Genomic DNA, 20,413 nt, shown 5'->3' with positions numbered 1-20,413 from the left:
TCGGAACATGCAAAATGTTGCTGAAAGGCCTTCCTGGCCTCATGAATCAGGCTTTGACACCAAGTAGAGCTGCCCTGTGGATAAATCACGCTGCCAGTGTTCGGCCAGAGGCCTGTACAGTACGTTCACACTACAGGATGTCTCGTATTGTTGAGCCTCGCCAGGGAGGAGCAAAGGAAACGACCCACCCCCACCTTCGGTAGTATCCCGTAGGTAGTAGCCAAGAAAAGGATGAAGAGAGGAATGAAAGCTAATGAAATGAAGTCGCAGCACGAGAAGGATTAAGAAACTGACAGGAATGTTTATCGGCTTTCCATTCCCTCATTTGCCCGCCCTTCCTTCACGGCAAGACCTTATTGTTATGCCTTACACGTGAGGAGCTGTGCTCCATCCGGTGCGCTTAGCCCATGATTGAAAGTGCTCAGGCGGAGGGGACCAGATGACCTCGCTTACTCAAGGATGCAGTACCGCAGGGGGATATTTGGTTCCGAACTCTTCGAAGAATGTACATCCATTGATACCTCCCAAACATACGGGGTATGGACGGATGGACAGGGAGGGACATGCCTATGAAACTTACACTGGAGAAACAACTGGTGGCGACAGCAAGCCAGCCACTTTCTGGCGACATCCATCCATCACACCAGAGTCTTTGTGGTCAATGCCAGGCGCCCTTGCAAGGGGGGTGGATGTATGTCAGTTGAGCGGCAGCTAACCCCAATACAAAGGGGGCTGAGACCTATCCAATCATTCCAACTCAACTCCACGAAGGAGAAGTCTTTCTAACACTGCCAGGTCTGCCGGCTGATCCCATACTGAAAACAACATCTTATGTATAAATTGGAGGCAGTACCTAAGCACAATCACAAACACACGCACCCGAAGGACAGCCCGGTTGGGATCACAACCCACAACTGTGAATACCTGGGTCATCACCTATTCGTGCAAGCAAAACTGCGCTCACTGGTCAACTCAATTTGAACTCCGGTGCTGATATGAAATGCCAAAAGCGGACCCTTGGAATTGCAGAGCTGACATATTGGCAAGAGAGGAAAATCGCCAACGCGAAACTGGAAGGTAAAAGGGGGACGAGTATTCTGGAGGGCATTGAGGGAAAGACAGAAGCAGGGATGTCATAAAAATGTCATTTCGCATAAACTAAAGCAGGGGAATCAAGATTTTAAGCAGGGTCGACATAATTACTACGCATGGCAGGTTAGTATCCAGAGCAGGAGTTTCGATCAGACGGTGATGCTTACCTGGGAAAGATTCCAACTCGGTCTCCAATTCGCCCCGTCCACCAGTCCTCTGCCTTGTCAGTCCGCTTGAGGATGGTGATGATATCGCCTTTCTTGAAACCCAGGTCACCTTCCTGATCAGCGTCGAATGTGTACAGCGCAACTGCCTGGTCCTGACGGAGTGTAGGGGCAGCCCCCGTCCTCTGTCCAAAGATCGGCTTTGGGGCTGTTGGACGGCTGGGTTTGCGGTCGGAATACACATAATCTTCATCAATAGGGGCGGTGTTGCTACGGCTGCGGTTGAAAGACTCGTAGGTATCCGGGCGGCTGCTGTTACGGGTCGTTGATGACCGGCTCAAACCTCCCGCAGGTCGGTCATAGATATCATCGGCCCACGTGTTCGCACGACGAGGACGATCCCGGTACTCATAGTCGTCGTTGCCATTCACCCCAGGCCGGTCACGCCGGAGACCTTCTCCATAGGCATCGCCTCGTCGACCCTCCCATACCACATCATCATGGCTATCATCATAGACAGGAATGTCATTATACATAGTATCTCCTTGTCTCGAGTTGCCATAGAAAGCGCGCGAGTTCAAGATACGTAGAAGAGGATCAGCGGCAGGAGGCGGCCGAATAGTTCCGCTCAGTAGCTGGCGGGCCGACACTCGACTGTTGTACATCTTCTCGTTCGCATCCTTGCGCTCCACCAGCATACTTCCCTCCAGACTCACGCCGGCAAAGAGACCCTTGGTCTTCGAGTATGAAAACACCGCCGCGACACCCTTCGTACTTGCAGCGCCTGCGGCCTCGGCGTTGCGTCCGATCGGTCCAGCAGCAATCGAAACATTACCGCCCAGTGTCAAGGTTCCCGCTTGAGAAAACGTGCGCACAGCAGCAGCATCATTCAGGATGAAGACGAAGTCGGTTAATTCAAACCCTATCTGGCCCCCGAACCCGGCACCTGCTGTCGCGATGGCCGACGGAGCCGACCAAGAGCCATCTGCGAGGCGGGCTACAACAACCCCCGAACCGAAGCGAGCGGAGCCCAGGAAGCCGGCTTTCAGGACAGTAAGAATGGCGAGACCCTGGCGACAGAGCGGTCAGCCTGAGACGAAAACGCCACGGAATGGCCATGACAAAGGAAGGCTCTTTTGCCCACTTACTTTAGCGCCTGCTAGAATTTCAGGAGGAATGACCTTATCAGGTCCAAATGCTTGTCGGGGGTCCACGAAGGACGTAAGAATTTTCCCAACCTTCTTGCATTCGCCTGTTGTCCGGGGGTTAGTTCACGCTCAATAGCCTCGCCAGTGATTGCGGGGAAGTTGGAAAGCGGGCGGAGTTAATGCATACTTGACAGAGATGAAGGGAGCGGATTGTGAATTCCGAGAGGCATCTTGAAGACCACTCCGGACCTAAGAAACCCGTGAATAAGGGGGAGGCGAGAGTGAGGAAGGGAGGGTAAGGTAAGGAAGGAGGGGGTGGGATGAAAGACAGAATTAAGAGTCAGGGAGCAGTAGAGAAAGGTGTTGATAACCGTAGGTTGCTTTGGTCTTGAGGGAGCGACCGGAAGTGGAACCCAAATGACGGGCTGACATCCACTTCGCTTTCGCAAACGATCTATGCTTCTCCTACTTACCAACTCAAGCTGACCAAAAGCAACTGCTGCACCATGCACTTGGTGCAGCACGCTGGAATTGATATCGCTGGCTCTATGCTCTGTTGAAAAGTCGCTGAGTGAGCATTGGCCTGTCTAATTGAAAAGAAAACCTGAGGATGTGCTCAGGCCCGCGATATTCAGCCCAAAAGAGTAGGCGCTTTCGTTTGTCTCCATTACATCCTGTGGCTGGGGTGGTTGCTGCGGTCGGCTTCCTTGACTTCCGGCTGCCGTAACTCAAGCAATTGAGTCATTCGGACACATTGAACTCGCTAGTAAATCCTCGACCCTTATAGCTCGGTAGGCTGATGTGATGCGATCATCTTTTCGCTTCCATATCTGTGTGCGCATTAAGGGTTGCACAGATTTGGACGGTATAGTACTGCACGTCCATGCGGTCTTTCCGACCGAGACCTGAGGCTGCGAGAACGGCACAGCCACCGCCGAGGTTCCGCTGATCATCTCCGTCACCAATCCTCTCTCTTCAAGCAAGACATACTCAGTACTCTTGGTTTTCCATGTCGGCAACATCAGGAAGGAATGACTCAATGATCAGAGAAGGGTGATAGCAGCTGCATTTCTAACACATTTCACGATGGCTACAGGTTCGACAAGCCGACCGCAATTGACCCTGATCTACGGTTGCTGACAGCACTCCAGTGCGAATCTGCGTCTGTGGAGACGAAGGCACTGGCAAGTCCAGCTTGATCACTTCTCTTGTCAAAGGTGTCTTTGTAACAAACAAGATTCAACCCGTCCTACCCCAGATCACCATACCTCCGACCATCGGAACCCCCGAAAATGTCACAACGACAACAGTGGTGGACACCTCTGCGCTCCCGCAAGAGCGCAATAACTTGGGAAGGGAAATCAGAAAATCCAATGTGATCCTACTTGTGTACTCGGACCATTACAGCTACGAAAGAGTCGCTCTGTTCTGGCTGCCGTATTTCCGTTCCTTGGGGGTCAATGTACCGGTAGTTCTTTGCGCGAACAAGTCCGACCTGGCTGCGGACCACACGGAGACACAAGTCATTGAGGAGGAGATGCTCCCGCTGATGGCAGAGTTCAAGGAGATCGATTCATGTATACGCACCAGTGCCCGCGAGCATCGAAATGTCAACGAGGCTTTCTTTCTCTGCCAAAAAGCCGTCACGCATCCCATCGCACCGCTCTTCGATTCCAAGGAGTCTGCCCTGAAACCCGCTGCCGTCGCCGCACTACAACGCATATTCTATCTGAGTGATAAAGATCGGGATGGTTATCTTAGCGACAAGGAGATGGAGGACTTTCAGATGCGCTGTTTCGAGAAGCCCCTGAGTGAAGAAGATCTTGTTCATATCAAGGAGACCATCCAAAGGACACATCCTCACTCGGTCACTCCCTCAGGCATTGACTGCTGTGGGTTTCTTCATCTGAACAAGATGTATGCTGAGAAAGGTCGTCACGAAACGGTCTGGATTATTCTGCGGGCTTTTCAGTACACGGATAACTTGTCCCTTCAAGAAAGCTTCCTCCATCCGAGATTTGAAGTTCCCCCTTACGCATCAGCCGAGCTGTCGCCAGAGGGCTATCGTTTCTTTGTTAACCTTTTTCTCCTCTCCGACAAGGATAATGATGGTGGACTGAATGACGCCGAGTTGGCGTCGCTGTTTGCGCCGACACCAGGGTTGCCTGCCTCTTGGGCGGATGGCTCATTCCCATCTTCCACCGTTCGGAACGAGGCCGGTCATGTCACCCTTCAGGGTTGGCTTGCACAGTGGAGTATGACCACTTTCACATCGCCCAAGACCACGCTCGAGTATTTGGCCTACTTGGGATTCGAGTCATCCGACCGCAGCAATCCTTCGACAACGGCGGCGCTTAAAGTCACGCGGCCACGAAAGCGAAGGAGACGGCCCGGACGCGTGGGGCGCAATGTCGTTCTTGGCCACGTGCTTGGAGCTCCGGGATCCGGCAAATCGGCTTTGTTGGATGCGTTCCTCTCGAGAGGATTTAGCGCCACATATCATCCCACCATTCAGCCACGAACTGCTGTGAATACAGTCGAGCTCCCTGGGGGTAAGCAATGCTATCTGATCCTGGACGAACTCGGAGAGCTAGAGCCTGCAATCCTGGAGAATCAGGTCAAGCTCCTCGACCAGTGCGATGTCATTGTTTACACGTACGACTCTTCTGATCCCGATTCCTTTGCGTATATTCCGGCGCTGCGGGCCAAGTATCCGCACTTGGAAGAGCTTGCGAGTGTGTTTGTTGCCCTTAAAGCGGACTTGGACCGAACCACCCAACGGGCGGAGCATCAACCTCATGAATACACGGCCATGCTGAACATGCCCAGTCCACCACTTCATGTCAGCGCTACGTGGAGTTCCATCCAAGAAGTGTTTGTTCATATCGCCGAGGCGGCTATGGAACCCAGCACGGCCTTTCCACGGAGTGAGGAAGATGTCGAGGGCAAGTGGATGTCGTGGGGAATCGCACTGGGGGCGGTCGTCTGCGCGGGGGCAGCAGCGGTGATGATCTGGCGGAGAGTTAGTGGTAGTGGGGTCTGAGGGCGCTTCTTGTTCCCCAGCAGTGAACCTGTAGCGATAGTTGTAAACCTAGATACCAGATACCCTTGACAGTTTGCCTACCAGCCTGCTCCGCCTTCTCTATTGATGCCCCAGGATATTGTGCGAAACCATGTACATCAATTGGAGCCTTTATGAACACAACGTACATCAACTGAAAGCATTAAAAAGCATTGCAAAGTCAGGTAGACAGGTACAAGGACAAGGAGCCCTAGAGGCTAGAGCACCATTGGTGGTGAACCCCGCCGTGATCGGCTCGAGGACTTTCCTGCTACGTAGTCTCCTCATGCTAAAGTTGCCGGCCGGCCCCACGTGTGAACTTGCCTCTAGCCGTGTAAATAATAGTCCTGAACTAACGTAAACTAACCCCGGAATAACAATGACCACCGGTTGGCTGCCCATCAGCTCCAGCCTCTCACCCAGGTCCCGGCCGTCCGTCCGTCCGTCTGTCTGTCTGTCGTCTGCCAGGCTTCCTTCCAAGTAACTTCCAAAGTGACTCTGGCTTCATTCCGACCTCTTCTCTCCCCAAGACACAAATTCAGCCGATTCGTGCCCGGAATTCCCCTCCCCCTCCCTTTCCCCTGTGCCCTCTTGATCTCCGCCCCGAAGTCTACTTAAAACTACCCAGGGACGCCCGCGGATTGCCCCAGTGTTTCGACCAACTTTCCTCCTCGGCCCAGCTACCTCTCTGCTACCGATTGTCGCCATCAGGACCTGCGATACTGGCTAAGCGCAAATTTAGCCCTCTCAGCATCACCTTTATATAAACGATATCAGTATAAAGAGCCGCCCTGAGTGGCACCCGTCGCTGGTGCCGCTCTTGGGGGACTTATATCCAGCGTTGTCCATCCCGAAATCAACGATTGCCTGACTAGCCCGCCTATTGCTACGTTCACTGAATTCGTGATATCACGCCCCGATTATATCATACCAACCCCGGAGGATCCTTGTATTCACCATCAATTGGTTCCCGTGGAGGCCCTGTTGCAACCGCAGCCATGTTGTAAGACACACCACCCCGACCGCACCCTGGTTATCCGTCTGGTTTCCCTTATCTCCGCTTTGTGCCGCAGCATCATAGGTCCGGCGCCAGAGTTCCTGGAGGGTTTCCGGAGACAGACCCATCCTCCTCAGCCTTTGACGAAATATGACAGCTCTGTTGCGTGGCTTCCCTTCTGACTGATATCCCTCAATTCAGTGTCCTCCCCCCTCCCCCACCTCGCTACACCGTCCCGGTCGCCTATGCAGCTGGCGCATCAAACGGCATGGCGGTGCCTGTGGTAGAAACAAACAACATCATCAGCCATCCCGAGGGCGGTTGCTCTTTGCAGGTTGGAGAAGGTGCGTTTGCTCTACCGCACCCACAAAAGACATGCGATCAAGAGTCCACTAACACGAATTCCTGCGACAGGCACCTATCACCTCAAAGACAACCTCCACCTCGCAACCCCGCCGCCCCATCCCTCGGAAGCGCCTGTCGTGAACCCGAACCCTCTCGCGACCGGCGTGACCCCGCCAACCTCGGGCGTGAAACTCTCTTTAGTTCAAGTCAGCAACCAAAGCAAGGCGCCTACATACTCTTTGAACGGACATGCCACAGCACCATTGTTTGGCGATGGGAACCCCGCGCTGGCCGCGCCAGTGGTTAAGGAAGGCCTCAAGAGGAGGAAACCAAAGAACAACATTGTTAAGAGCAGCTCGTCGTTTGTATCACGGGTAATTACCCATGAAGCGTTGACGAAACGTCTGAACGATCGCAACCCAGACGCCTTTTTCGCATTCGCCAACATCAACCGCGCATTCCAGTGGTTGGATCTCAGTTCGAAGCAAAAAGAAGAGCCGCTGGCGAAAATTCTCTTCACAAAAGCGCACATTCTGAGCCACGATATCAACGAATTGACGAAGAGCTCGTCGCACATCGACATCGTCATGGGCTCATCGGCCGGGGACATTATTTGGTACGAGCCGATCTCACAGAAATACGCGCGTATCAACAAGAACGGGGTTGTTGCCAATTCTGCCGTAACTCATATTAAGTGGATTCCGGGGTCGGAGAATCTCTTCATGGCCGCCCACGCCAACGGCCAATTGGTAGTTTACGATAAGGAGAAGGAGGACGCACTTTTCACACCCGAACTTAACAGTCCCTCAGCTGAGATGCTGAAATCGTCGAGTCGGCAGCCATTGCAGATCCTGAAGTCGGTCAACTCCAGGAATCAGAAGACGAACCCGGTCTCCTTGTGGAAAGTCGCCAATCAGAAGATCTCCCAGTTTGCGTTCTCTCCGGACCACAGACACCTGGCCATTGTTCTGGAGGACGGGTCTTTGCGGGTGATGGACTACTTGAAAGAAGAGTATGCAGGCTATCCTTGGTACCGCCATTGTTCATAGACAGGTCGCTGACTGCTGCTAGGGTGCTTGACATTTTTCGCAGTTATTATGGTGGTCTAATTTGTGTTTGCTGGTCGCCGGACGGCAAATACATAGTGACTGGCGGCCAAGATGATCTGGTCACGATCTGGTCCTTACCAGAACGAAAGATCGTAGCCCGATGTCAAGGCCACAACTCATGGGTTTCTGCGGTAGCATTCGATCCCTGGCGCTGCGACGAGAGAAACTATCGATTCGGCAGTGTCGGTGATGATTGCCGGTTGTTACTGTGGGACTTCAGCGTGGGCATGCTCCACCGTCCCCGAGTGGTATGTTTCCATTCCGCACCCCCAGATGCCCACCATCAGCCAAGCTTGCTGCATAAACTGACCATCCGCCAGCACCAAGCGAACGCGCGCCAGCGGACAAGCATGGTCGTAACCAACACGCAACTCAACAACCGTCATCGCGCCGATAGTGCCGGCAACCGAGTCCGGTCCGACTCGCAACAGACCGCCGATACCTACAGCAGCTATGACCCGACCGTTCGCCATCCCGTCGAGCCTAGGGCGCGGACGGCGCTGTTGCCACCGATTATGGTGAGCTTTCTTTCCCCCGTCTCCTAACATCCCAGACCGGCAGCTAAGAAAAACCGTTACAGTCCAAGATCGTCGGAGAAGACCCGATCTGCTGGCTTGGGTTCCAAGAAAACTCTATCATGACATCCTCTCTTGAAGGTAGCCCCTCCCCAACCCTTCCCCAGCCCTCTCCGCAAACAAGATATCTCCTTCATCCGAATCGCGCGTTAACCCTCAACCCGCCGCAGGTCATATCCGCACCTGGGACCGTCCCCGCGAGGGCATCAACGAGAACTATTACGACCACACCTCATCCCCGGCTTTCAGCGCCAGTGCCGCGGCGTCGGGATCCGGTTCCGCACTGGGAGACTCCGTCATGGGATCTCTTTGAGCGAGCAGTGTGAGAAGGAGAAACAAAAACTGGAGGCCATACGTCGTCCCATTCGTATCCCTGATCTTTTGTAAATATCTGCATGGTTTGTTTCTTTTCTTCATGAGATCTATACCCAAATGAAACCGCTAATTTCAAGTCACGTTGGATGTCTGTAACTATTGTTGTTCCATAAAGAAGGGCTGCGCTATTAGACTGGTTTCACGAGGCTAAACAAGCCAAGAGCTGTAGTTCAAATCTGTTGACGCTCCACCCCCCTTTGCTTTAGGCCATTATTCCAAGTCGCGGGAAAGGCAACTCCTTTGGTCCGTTTGAGATACAATTTCCTAGAGATAAATCACGGCAAACGATTGATCAAGTATAGAAGGGAGGAAAGCAGTCTAACTTGATGAATAGATGAGGAGCTTGGAACTATACTACGGTGAACTATCACTACATTGGCAGGGGGTTTACGGTATACGGAGTAGAAGGAATGTGAATGATTAGATAAAGTATCGACTATCAACCTCACAAAACAATCATCAGGGGCAAGATTGCAAGCAAGGACTCACAAACATCTTCATACATTGAAATGATAAAAGGATAACAGGGGGTTGTGCTTTCGTCGGTCAATTGACAGGTGGGATAGCTCGGTCAATGGACAGGATAATGTACCGTTGTTGCGTTACTCGTGTAGGTAGAAAAGGGGAGGGGGAGGGATGATGGCAAAGGAATCACAGAACATGAAATCAGAGAGGGGAATTCTGGAGGAAATCAAATGGGTAGTATGATGAGGGTATGCAGTTGCAGATGAAAAGTGAACAGACGTGCTGGTATGTTTTGGGGGACAAGGAGGTGTGATGTAACTAATTCGAAGGCAGAAGCTGACAAGGTAAGCAAAGCAAAGCAAAGCAATTTGTGTGTACCACTCATAGGGTGATTGGCGATGATATGAGTGAGTATATACAACCAACCCTTACCCTGGATTAGATTCTAAATATAGAGTGGGAGAGGACTGGGTAGGTGGGACAGACGCCGGGGCCGAGCGGTGGGAATTCGTGACTCGGAGGCGAAACGATGCGGGTGATGGTTCGGTGCAGTGACAGCGGGATTGCATGGCGAAAGTCGCGACTTGAATGGTGGATTGTGTCACTGTACCTTCCTCGGACTGGGGTCGTTTACAAGGCTCCGGCGAAGATGCTCATCACGAGGGCGCTGAGCACGGCGAGGGGACCGCTCAGGGTCATTGCGCTTGCGGCAGCTCCGGCGGAGGCAGTGGCGGAGGCAGCAGTCTTAGTAGCAGTAGTGGCAGATGCTGTGGCTGTTGTCAAGGTAACAAACAGATTGAACCCAGGTTAGATAACTTCGTTCATCTCATGTCTTGTCTGTACTCACCCGGTCTCACGGAGGCGGAGGGAATGGTGCTAGAATATGATGAAGATGGTGAAGAGGTCTTGTGATAGATGCAGGGGCGTGACTTATATCTGGTGCTGGTGTAGGTGCTGGAAGATAGTGGTGCATATGCATGTGCATGTGCTGATGATAGTGGTGATGATGGTGATGGTGATGGTGATGGTGTAGGTGTAGGTGATGTAGGTGTAGATTGTGATGTGTGTGATGGTGATGATGGTGATGATGATGATGATGATGATGATGATAGTGTTGAATTAGAAGTATCCTTACCCGTCTCAACTTTGCCAACCTTGGTCACGTTGAACTGATTCGACTGGCTCAAGATGCCAGTGTTCTGGGTGGTGTTGGCAATAGCATTCAGTTGGTAGCCATTACTATCATCGACCTGGTCAGTCTTGCTCTCTTCCACCTTGAGTCAAGGATACAACATACGCAACAGGAATCCCGGTGATCATGTCCACGGTATAGGCGCCATCAGAGACCTTCGCATTCTGGGTGATGACCTTGTTGACAGTAGGCTGGGAGGCCATGTTGACCAGGACCAGAGTGACCTCGTCCGGATCAGAACTGCTCAGCCTGTCAGTTTTATGCATGACGGGTCAATCTGGGGAAGGAAAACGCACGAAACCGTCGTCCATTGAAATTTGTACGACTTGCTGAAGTCGACCTGGTCCCCAGCCTTGGGCGCAACGATCGTGAGAGCTGGAGAGTCATGTCAGTCTCGGGGCCAGCAAGATTGAGAATTGGGAGCCCTACCCAGAGCCGAAGCAGCAAAGGCGACGATGGCAAGAAGGAGGCTCAAAGAACGCATGGTGAAAAGCGGTCAGAGGATATTAGAACTAGAAATGAAGAGGGGAAACTGCACAGCAGACAATACAAGAATTGAATTCGGAGGGGGAAGCTATACACTGGCTTTGAAAGATGGATGGCAGTTTTCCTGGTCTGGGACACGACAGCTTTATAACTTCTTCTACACCACAGACACACACACAGACACACACACACACACACACCACACCGCAACATCTAACGGTACAATTACCTTTCTATCCTCTCCACCCCTCCCACTATCCTGTCATCGTCCTTGTTTCTCCGTTCTCCTACCGGATTGACCGATCGGAAAGAAAAGATAAAGAAAACAGTACGAAGGAGAGAAGGAAGGACACTGTCTATTTTGGGGGATGTGGTTGTTGTTCACTTTCCGTTGTGCGCCCATGCGAGGGGGGCTTCCTGCAGGTGACTGGTCCGATTCCCTTCATCGAACCTACTTTCCCATGGAGACGCGTTCAGTTGCTGATTCTCGTGACAGTGGTCAGCGCCTAGTACCCAAGGGTTTCGAGAGGAGGTTGACAGGAGGTTGACAGGAGATTTCCTGCTTGCTTGGTATCCGTCGAGCCAGGGAGTATCCCCTCTCTCCCTCTCCCCTCTCCTCGTGTGAACAGGGCACGCCTCTCCTCCCTTCGGGGGAAATGACGTTTCATCGCTCGTCCGCGATAACCTAAGGAGCTCTTCCTTTCTTCGAGAGAAGGCCACCGTACGTGTCGCGTTTTAATGATGAAATCCGGATCTAGACTAAGGTTTCCCTCTTCCACTAGCCTTCTCAACCTACAGCAGCTGATGCATACATAGCGGCAACAGGTGCATAATCTTAAAAGAACAACGCTTTGAATGCTTCCGATCGGTGCGATGCCTCTTCATTCAACGCCCTTGTAATAGTGCGCCCATTTCCTGCCAAGCCACTACTCGACCTAGAGAACCCTGTTGAACAATAATTGATTTGTCTGAAGGAGGAAGACCTTCATGTCACAATGACCTTTAGGGCGTCCTCAATTGAATTTAGGACAATTGAGTTACGCGACACCATAACGTTTCGCGAGCGTCAGACACTCGAGGCAGTTATTGTTCACTGCTAAGTGCCCGGTGGACAGTCACCAAATCTTACGCATCAGATCATGCACTGCTGGCCTGACAAGTCATATTGGACCCGAAAGTCAAGCATGTTGTGAGTACGCGAAATAAACCTTCCAATTAGTCTTCACCTGGGCGGATCATTGAGCCCCAATTGCACGGAGCTTGACTTTGGAAGCTAGCAACAGACTCTAACCATCGACCAGTTTATTGAATAAATTGTTTCCTAAAGTAACGCGGAACTTATGTGCCGACTGGTCAAGAGTACAACCTCCGTCGCAAGCACACGGGAAACCATTCCGGAGTAAATATTCCTGAAGGTTGTCGATGCTTGGATCCTGGTACGGTGCCTGGAAGTCAATTCGAATGTCAATATGCCAGGACGGTACCAGGCAGAGAACATAATCTCTCATGGGCTCTGATATCATGACGAATGTGTCGCACATCGTCATCAGGCACTGTTTTCTCTCTTGATATGCAACCACAACAAGCACATTGATTTACGGTATAGTGGATGCCCGCATCAACGGTTCCGTCACCGAACGGCATCGGAGCCAGTGTATCTTTTAAAAATGACCGATGACTTCCTGTGACACGGAGATTTCAACCAGCTATCGACTTCTCAGCGACAGGGAACGAGGTCAGCCTAGGGATCTTCATCTGGTGCGATGTCTGGCCCATTGCTTCATCCGCATGTGCTTATCGGATATGCATGTGGGCGAAGAACAGAGAGACTTTATCCCCGAGAGCCACCTCTTTATAGTAGCTGAAACGCCCAGTTGTCCCGACAATAATCTGTCTTGGTCAGGTATACTTGCTTTGAATGAAGGCTTACGCAAGCTGAAGGACGTAATCTTTGTAACTCGTGGAGCTGATTCTTACGTGTGTCGACAAGACTCGCAGCCAGATCTTACCTAAATACCTAAATTTTGGCAACATTTCCATCTCCATTGCTATTTTTGTACTCGACTCTTATGTTCCAACGTCACTATACAGTTTATGCATTTCTAGCTTGCGTCTATATACAGCAACTCGGGTATACACAACTGGACTTCTCACCAAGTCCTAACTAGTTGGTCGCCATCGCATATGGACAACCACTATAATCAAATGCCCCACACACCCAGCGGATCTGGGCCACCCGAGTTGCTCCGCTGTTGCTGCAGGGTCTTTACCCTTCGGACGAGCGTACCCACACAAATGGGACCAAGAAGGGTGCAGATCGAGATTGCCCAGACGACGACTAGATAAGTGTCTGAAGAGCCCCCAGTTGGTCCTTCACCGAAGATCCCCTTTGATTCGGCGAGAGACGCAATGAGATAGCCTATCTCCCCTCGCGCCACCATTGCCAGACCCAATAGTGACGATGGATACAGGGATTTGGGCTTTGGAGGCAGAGAGCTAGAAGAGCTAGCACGTTCAGGCCCTGGATGATCTCTCGCAGTTGAACTGGCGGAAGCTCCCTCGGAAGAGTTGTTGCCGTTTGACGCCGATGTAGCGCTACCGGCGACCTTATCTGTGGATTGATCTGGGGCCGCAATGTTCGAATCCCTCGAGCGTGCGTTCCCTCTCTTCGTCGTCTTTTGCTTCGCTTTTGCTACTTTCGCCTGCGGTGAACGGGCACAGACCAGTTTGACGTAGGAGAGGAAGGCTGTCAATGTCCGGGCCAAGCTCGACACCGGCCCGAAGGTAAATCTGACCAGCCAGGTACCTGTCACAACTTTCCCGAAGAACATGATGATGGCGTAGATGACTCCTCTCCAGACAATATCTCCCTTGAACATTTCCGTGATCGGGACAGCAAATCCGATCGAGGCCTAGCCTACATCAGTCGAGTCATAGTGAAATCAGGGACGAACACGACTTACGAAAAAGAGAGGAATTAGGATTCTCTTGGCTGGTTCCGCATAATACCTCTCGTAGACCAGCGAGCCAGTGGGAAATTCTGGGAAAGACGAGCTCATGGCGCCGGATTGCGAGGTGTTTCCTTGCTCATTCCGCTCGGAAGTCACACTTCGCTGGCTGAACGCACGCTCCAGGGAGGCGTTCTGAGTCCTTAATTCATACCCAGTAGTAGACCCAGAGCTATTGTGATGTTTGGCTGCCGAGCTTTGCTCGAAGAAGTCACTGATCCACGTCGCCGACACACCCGCAAGATATGCAGCAAACAAGCTGGACGTCCCTGCGTAGGTAGCACCTGCGACCAGCCCCACCAAGAGACACGTATAAGCCAGGAAAGAAAACTGAACTGTCTTCACAGCATTGGGAAAATTTTCCCGGTGCGAAAAGAGGACCCGCAGGGTAGGCTTTACACCGAACCGGCAAACAAGCACAACGCCCACACCAAAGGCGAGCGATACGAATATCGGCCGAATGACAGTCACCGCACTGAACAAATCGCCGCCGCCGCCGCCGCCGCCGCCGCCACCAAGGTTCGTGATGATTTGGACCATTACCAGCCCCACGACATCGTCGAGCATCGCCGCACTCGTAGTTACAACACCCAGGCGTGTCTTGACAAGGTCCGTGGTGGAGAGAATAGTAAACGTGGTCCCCAGACTAGTAGCGCTGAGAGCCGCCCCAGCAGCAAAGGCTTGCAATGGGGTTGCTGAGACCAGTTCCATGAGAATGAAAGAGAGAGCCATGGGGGTAGCGATCCCGGTCAACGCCACGGCGACCGAGAGGAAGAGGTTTGCTCGCAGCGAAGAAAGTGAGGTCGACAGGCCTCCTTCATAGACCAGCAGAATTAAGCCCAGGTATCCGAGCTGCTGGATTACGGTCTCCGCGTCGTCGCTGAGCCATTTTGCGCCGGGGGTACCCCAGAGGATGCCGATGAAGAGTTGGCCGATAAGCCCGCAGTAGAGCAGCTTGTCCAGGCAGACGTTGATCAGATTGAGGACTAGCAGGAAGCCGGACTGATTGAGGATGGTGTGGATTAAGGGCTCCTCGTAAGCGAATGCGGTCTTAGTAGAGCTCATGATGATAATGGTACTATGCTGGATGATCAATCTTTATGATAAGAAAGACGTTTGGGAGGCCTATATGTCAGGCAATGATTGTTTGCGGTGATTGGAAGTTGAGCTTTTGAGGTTAGAAGACTCCATCGATGAACTTTTACTGTCCTGTGGTACAGATTGGTACAAAGTTGAGTCGCTTTAGAGCTTGTGATCTGATGTATTTGCACGATTGGTGATAACTATGATAATGGTGATGATGATAATGATACCCGAAACATGACGAAAGGCGGTGGGTGATTTCTGCCAAGGGTCCGGGGCTTGGCCATCCTTCCGCCTTAAATCCACCTTCAAGGGTCCGCTTTCCGCTTTCCGCTTTCCGCTCTCTCTAATCTATTTCCAGTTCAGTTCAATACTCTCGCTCTGGCTATTCTCACTGCGTCGTGGTCCCTTGCCTTATACCGGGAGAGCACTCTTCTCGAACACTTCAGGTGATTCGCTCTATGACTCGGCAGATCGCTGGTGTTCAAGATGAACACCGAGACAATTTACCGTAAATCGAGCCAGCTCAATACATCTTGCGCGACACTAGGTGACGTCCAACTGCTGCACTTCGCTGGCTTGACCCAACGAAGACAAAACAATGCCCCTCCCCAAGCATCAGTGCTTGCGGTTAATCTCTTTCATTGGTCGCTCTTATCGTGCCTGCCAATGGCAGCGGCTATGTGTACAGCATGAGCCTGATCCGTGCTCGGATGATCAATGACTACTTCAAGGTACCAAGCCACTGAAGGTTGGTCTATTAATGGGCCTATAGACTAAACTGTGAAACTTAATTCTGATTAGGACAAAGAACCGAAGCTTTGTGTTCCTGAAAGTCTACGTACTCCAGGAATCAAGGGATGCCACAAACAAACAAAATATGCGTGCAATACTACATTCCAACGGCTACAATACGAGCCTAAGGAATCAAAAGGAACATGATCTGCACCAGGAATTCAGTTTCCTATGCTAGGCCCGGCTTGATAATAGGTTTGGAAAATACTTGACGACTCGAGGCCGGTCAACACAGCGCAGCTCCATGTGCGACTGAGGTGATTGTTTACCCTCTGTGTCCTCTTGTCGCCGTGGTTGCCCTGGGCCAAGAGGTATGTATCCCGCTTGCCTTATTCGATCGTTGAGCATCGCATCAGGAAAGGTAGGATTCTATGACGTGCTAGCCCAGCCTGGCAACTACCACTATCCACTGATAGCCTTCTATTGAACGGTACCCTATCATAGTGGGGCGACCATATGGCCTCGAAGCTCAAATGTTTGGCTATCAAGGGACCCTAATTCAAGGGGGTCATGAGTTGGAAATCACTGGGCAAGAGGCCATAAACAGAACCGAAGTACCAAGCTACTGTCTTGTTTGATTTATTTAAGATCCACTTTCCCCGTGGGTTTGCTCGAGCTCGATCCCTCGTGCTCTGTCAGAACGTCTTGTCCCCCTTCAGCTATAATTCCGACCCTTGTCTTTCATTTGTGTGGGGACTGGGGTATTTCACATTCAGACAGGTGTTGATCTTCTCGATATAGCGATTGGTATTCGGAACAAGTCTTCGCCATGAAGGTCCAGACAGCGAATCTCATCTTGGGGTTTTGCGGCTCGATCATGGCCCTGCCCCTTCATGATGCGTTTGAGAAGCGAGCCTCCCCGTCACCGTCTTCAAGTCATGCTGTCCAGTGGTCCAGCTCTGCCGCAGTCTCGTCGGCCTCGGTACATGTCCCATCCAGCAGCTCTTCGTTGAGAGTACCTATTTCCGCGCCTAGCTCTGCGGCAAAGGACCTGGGTACCGCCAACTATCATGCACCAGCAATGATCAATGGAGCTGCTGTCAACGGTTTCCCACCCACGACTGCCGCAGCAACAGCCGCGGGCGCTTCCACCACTTCCTCAAGCTCTGCGACTACCAAACCGGCTACGTATCCGACTACCACGGCTGTCGGAGACCATCCTAGTGCTGGAGGTCAAAGCTCTGGCGGTTACAGCAGTCTATCTAGTCAGAGCCAGCCTATCCCCAACGGACAGACGGCTCTTGGAGATCAGAACACTGGTCTTCCGAGCGCCCCTTCTCAGAGCCAGCCGACCCACCCAGCGTCTGCTACGAGCACTGCCGCATACAGCGGAGCAAATTCGGCGAGTCAGCCTACGCCTTTTGGTCAATCCTCAGGGTATGGTGCTTCTACTTCCTCCGATCAAGCGTTTCCTTTTGGACAATTGAACCCCTTCGGACAATCCGAGGATGATGACCAATTGGCTCAATACGGGCAACCTGTCCCGCAGAGTTCCAGCAGTGGATCTGTACCAGCCACCGGGAATTTCCCGGGTGTCCCAGTGACCCCTCAAGGATCGACTGCGAACAACGGGGTATCTTCTGGAGCGCGCCCTCAGGGACAAACCTCTTCGCAGGGTTCAACCTCTAACACTGGAGCGTCTAGTGGCGTTCGGCCTCAGGGACAAACAGCGCAGCAAGGTTCCACTTCCAACACCGGCGCCTCTGTCGCAGGGCGTCCTCAGAGTTCCACGTCGAACAAAGGAGCATCTAGCGGTGCACGTCCCCAAGATAATTCGGCTCCAGTGGTTCCATCCACAAACACCGGAGCCAACAGCGCGTATCCTCGCGCACAACCAGGCTCCGAAGGATCAAGCGCGACGGCAGGAAAGCCTAGTGAAGGACGCCCTCAAAGCCAGTCTGCGAACACAGGAGCATCCAACGGCGCGCGTCCCCAGGATCAATCCACTCGCCCTGGTTCGACGACCAGCAACGGCGCGCCTAGCGGAACACGGCCCAAGGTTCAGTCCCCTAACACGGGAAGCGCAGTGATTCCTCAAAGTCAATCTCTGGACCCAGGCTCAATCAGTTCCCAGCTCGCCGACCAGTATGGTCTGGATTCTACTAGCGAATTGCTTCCCCCGGGCTACAACCCTGTTGGAACAGCATCTAGTGACGAGGATGAGTCGACTCCCTCAAGCTACACGGGAGGGTTTCCTTCTCAGAGCCAAGCCGCTGCTCCGACTAGTGCCACTGAATCCAGCTCCAAGGGTCAGTCTGTAGCTTCAAGCTATGCTGGCACTGTGCCAAAGGGTCAATCTGCAGCTGCTGGATACCTTGGAACCACTGCTCAAAGCCAGTCCTCCGGCTACGGCAGCTCTACTCCGCAAGGCCAGTCTTCTGGCTCTAGCTCTGGAAGCTCTACTCCTCAAGGTCAATCATCGGCTTACGGTAGCTCCGCTCCGCAAGGCCAGTCTTCTGGCTCTAGCTCCGGAATCTCTACTCCTCAAGGTCAATCATCGGCTTACGGTAGCTCCGCTCCTCAAGGTCAATCTTCGGGATCCACTAGCTCAATTCCTCAGGGACAGTCCTCAGGACACGGTAGCCCCACCCCTCAGGGTCAGTCATCTGGATACGGAAGCGCTTCTCCTCAAGGTCAGAGCTCCGCCTCTCAAGGCTATTCCAGCGGCGTCGGTCCCGGGGGCGATCCTGTCTACAACGGGCCTATGGCAGGCCCGGACACCCAGGGCCAGACTAGCGGCGGTGCTGGAAAGTCTTCCGCAGGTCAATCTAAGGGCACCGCATCACCATCTGATCCTACCACGAGCTCCGGCCAAACTCCTCAGGGCGGTTCATCTGCTGCTGGATCTGGAAAGTCTCAACCTGGGCAGGCACAGACCCAAGGAAAGAGTCAGACCCAGGCACAGAAGCCAAGTCAAGGTTCCGCCCCGGGCCAAGGTCAAGGACAGAGCCAAACCCAAGGAAAGGGACAGACCCAGGCACAGGGACAGACTCACGGATCCGCTCAGCCTGAAGGGCAAGGACAGAACCCGACCCAGGGATACGCCCAGGGCCAAGGGCAAGCACAGACCCAGGGACAGGGACAAAAGCCAAGTCAAGCCTCCACCCAAGGTCAAAGCCAAGGACAGAGCCAGCCCCAAGGAAAGAGTCAGGCCCAGGGACAGCCACAGACCCAGGGACAGGGACAGAAGCCCAGTCAAGGTTCTGCCCAGAGCCAAAGCCAAGGAAAGGTACAGACCCAAGGACAGCAGACCCAAGGACAGAACACAACTCAAGGTTACGCTCAGAGCCAAGGACAGACCCAGGGACAGGGACAGAAGCCCAGTCAGGGTTCCGCCCAAGGTCAAGGCCAGGGTCAGAGCCAGACTCAAGGACACTCTCAAGCCCCAGGGCAAGGGCAAGGACAAGGACAAGGACACTGAGGCAACGGCGGAGCCTTCGAGAAGAATGTAGGAATCCTGGTTGAATTTTGTAAGCTCTCTGGTACTTTCTTAGCAGCTTCGGCGCTGTACTAACATTATGTTTAATTAGATCATAATATGTAATGGAATTAATAAGCCCCTAATTGGTTTAATTGGTTGAATTGAACTGTCAATGTTAGCTTGAAAGCGCCAGAAATCTGTAAACACTCAATGTAAACAAGACTTTGCTCCCCAAAGCTAATCAAGCGGGAATCTTCTGACCAAGGGAGGGGAGAAAATGACCCTGGGACAGATTCCTCCGGCGTATAAAGCGTACTTGTCGCTAACGACGCATGCATGATTTTCCCTCCTTGGCAGCGTGCAGTGGGATGAAACAACCGTGCGGACTTGCTTGAGATAACAAGCACACAAACTCATGCCCTCTTCGCCTCGCCTTTGGGGGTGGGCATGCCAGTCATTGTTACAGATACGGAACTTCTCTTGAGGAGTGCTAGTGAGCCTGTTTGTCAGTTAGTGATCGGACATAGCAGCCTTGCAATCCGTACTATACGTACACATCTGACTGCGTTCTAATTTTGGTAAGTATAGTACAATACTTTCTTGTACAGGTCCGGCTCCAACTAGCATGAATGGAAGTGTAGCTGTCGTTTATGAAGCTGTCAATCGTGTCACGTTTGAACCGCTTGGGGAAAATCAGAGCATTTTACAGTACTGTGTCCTTAAAGTATATACTACCAAGATTTCTATTACAAAGTGACAAAATATCAATCTCAAGATGTACAGATCATTCTGTAGCCACTCAACTGCCTAATGATATAAATACGTAACTGTTGCGCAAAACTATCCAAAACATATAGTACAGGACCACCCACGTTCAGAACCCATCCACAACCGCATCCCCTCGTATGCTTACTCCCCCCATCCCGATATCTCTCTCTACTAGTATTCAGCCCAGGTGAAACATATCCAGCACAGACCACACCCCGCGAAACACGGATCGAACAAAATACGGTGGTGAGGCATTTACCGCCTCCAATCCATCCATCCACCCACACACACGACACACGCACCCATCCATCATCGACTCCACCCGGCCT

The 20,413-nt window shown here is 52.4% G+C and overlaps 6 protein-coding genes across 6 annotated transcripts; 3 read left to right on the top strand and 3 right to left on the bottom strand.

Annotated features, from left to right (window-relative positions):
* Window positions 1–1,180: 1,180 nt before the first annotated feature.
* Window positions 1,181–2,634, bottom strand: BO86DRAFT_381428 (SYLF and SH3 domain-containing protein; the record flags this gene model as incomplete). The annotated part of the gene is made up of 4 exons (XM_025670767.1): window positions 1,181–1,202; window positions 1,260–2,326; window positions 2,405–2,508; window positions 2,592–2,634. 4 exons carry the CDS (start codon window positions 2,632–2,634, stop codon window positions 1,181–1,183), a joined length of 1,236 nt encoding a protein of 411 aa, XP_025525214.1.
* Window positions 2,635–3,190: 556 nt separating this feature from the next.
* On the top strand, window positions 3,191–5,505 carry gem1 (ERMES complex Ca(2+)-binding regulatory GTPase GEM1). Its single transcript, XM_025672544.1, has 2 exons — window positions 3,191–3,500; window positions 3,556–5,505. The coding sequence occupies exons 1-2, from the start codon at window positions 3,491–3,493 to the stop codon at window positions 5,445–5,447; spliced, it is 1,902 nt and encodes a 633-aa protein (XP_025525213.1). The 5' UTR covers window positions 3,191–3,490; the 3' UTR covers window positions 5,448–5,505.
* Window positions 5,506–6,318: 813 nt separating this feature from the next.
* BO86DRAFT_155882 (WD40 repeat domain-containing protein) lies at window positions 6,319–8,920 on the top strand. The gene is made up of 7 exons (XM_025666363.1): window positions 6,319–6,468; window positions 6,664–6,806; window positions 6,877–7,819; window positions 7,879–8,164; window positions 8,237–8,434; window positions 8,497–8,572; window positions 8,662–8,920. Exons 1-7 carry the CDS (start codon window positions 6,464–6,466, stop codon window positions 8,802–8,804), a joined length of 1,794 nt encoding a protein of 597 aa, XP_025525212.1. The 5' UTR covers window positions 6,319–6,463; the 3' UTR covers window positions 8,805–8,920.
* Window positions 8,921–9,961: 1,041 nt separating this feature from the next.
* On the bottom strand, window positions 9,962–11,007 carry BO86DRAFT_318783 (GPI anchored serine-threonine rich family protein; the record flags this gene model as incomplete). Its single annotated transcript, XM_025668226.1, has 5 exons — window positions 9,962–10,104; window positions 10,467–10,570; window positions 10,629–10,763; window positions 10,820–10,898; window positions 10,953–11,007. The coding sequence occupies 5 exons, from the start codon at window positions 11,005–11,007 to the stop codon at window positions 9,962–9,964; spliced, it is 516 nt and encodes a 171-aa protein (XP_025525211.1).
* A 2,083-nt stretch (window positions 11,008–13,090) lies between these two features.
* On the bottom strand, window positions 13,091–15,287 carry BO86DRAFT_457931 (cation:proton antiporter). The gene is made up of 2 exons (XM_025677255.1): window positions 13,973–15,287; window positions 13,091–13,921 (listed from the first exon to the last, which is right to left on the bottom strand). Exons 1-2 carry the CDS (start codon window positions 15,080–15,082, stop codon window positions 13,211–13,213), a joined length of 1,821 nt encoding a protein of 606 aa, XP_025525210.1. The 5' UTR covers window positions 15,083–15,287; the 3' UTR covers window positions 13,091–13,210.
* A 970-nt stretch (window positions 15,288–16,257) lies between these two features.
* On the top strand, window positions 16,258–19,350 carry BO86DRAFT_155838 (uncharacterized protein). Its single transcript, XM_025666362.1, has one exon. The coding sequence runs from the start codon at window positions 16,665–16,667 to the stop codon at window positions 19,314–19,316; it is 2,652 nt and encodes an 883-aa protein (XP_025525209.1). The 5' UTR covers window positions 16,258–16,664; the 3' UTR covers window positions 19,317–19,350.
* Window positions 19,351–20,413: the final 1,063 nt, after the last annotated feature.

Source organism: Aspergillus japonicus, assembly GCF_003184785.1.
Source record: "Aspergillus japonicus CBS 114.51 unplaced genomic scaffold BO86scaffold_47, whole genome shotgun sequence".
Lineage (NCBI taxonomy): Eukaryota > Fungi > Ascomycota > Eurotiomycetes > Eurotiales > Aspergillaceae > Aspergillus > Aspergillus japonicus.
This window is presented reverse-complemented; position numbering and strand designations above follow the sequence as displayed.

Coding starts and splice junctions, on each gene's coding strand:
- BO86DRAFT_155882 (XM_025666363.1), top strand. Junction 8,165..8,236: donor TGCTCCACCGTCCCCGAGTG/GTATGTTTCCAT, acceptor ACCATCCGCCAG/CACCAAGCGAACGCGCGCCA. Junction 8,435..8,496: donor CGCTGTTGCCACCGATTATG/GTGAGCTTTCTT, acceptor AAACCGTTACAG/TCCAAGATCGTCGGAGAAGA.
- BO86DRAFT_457931 (XM_025677255.1), bottom strand. CDS start 15,082: ATGAGCTCTACTAAGACCGCATTCGCTTACGAGGAGCCCTTAATCCAC. Junction 13,922..13,972: donor TCCTAATTCCTCTCTTTTTC/GTAAGTCGTGTT, acceptor GATGTAGGCTAG/GCCTCGATCGGATTTGCTGT.
- BO86DRAFT_155838 (XM_025666362.1), top strand. CDS start 16,665: ATGAAGGTCCAGACAGCGAATCTCATCTTGGGGTTTTGCGGCTCGATC.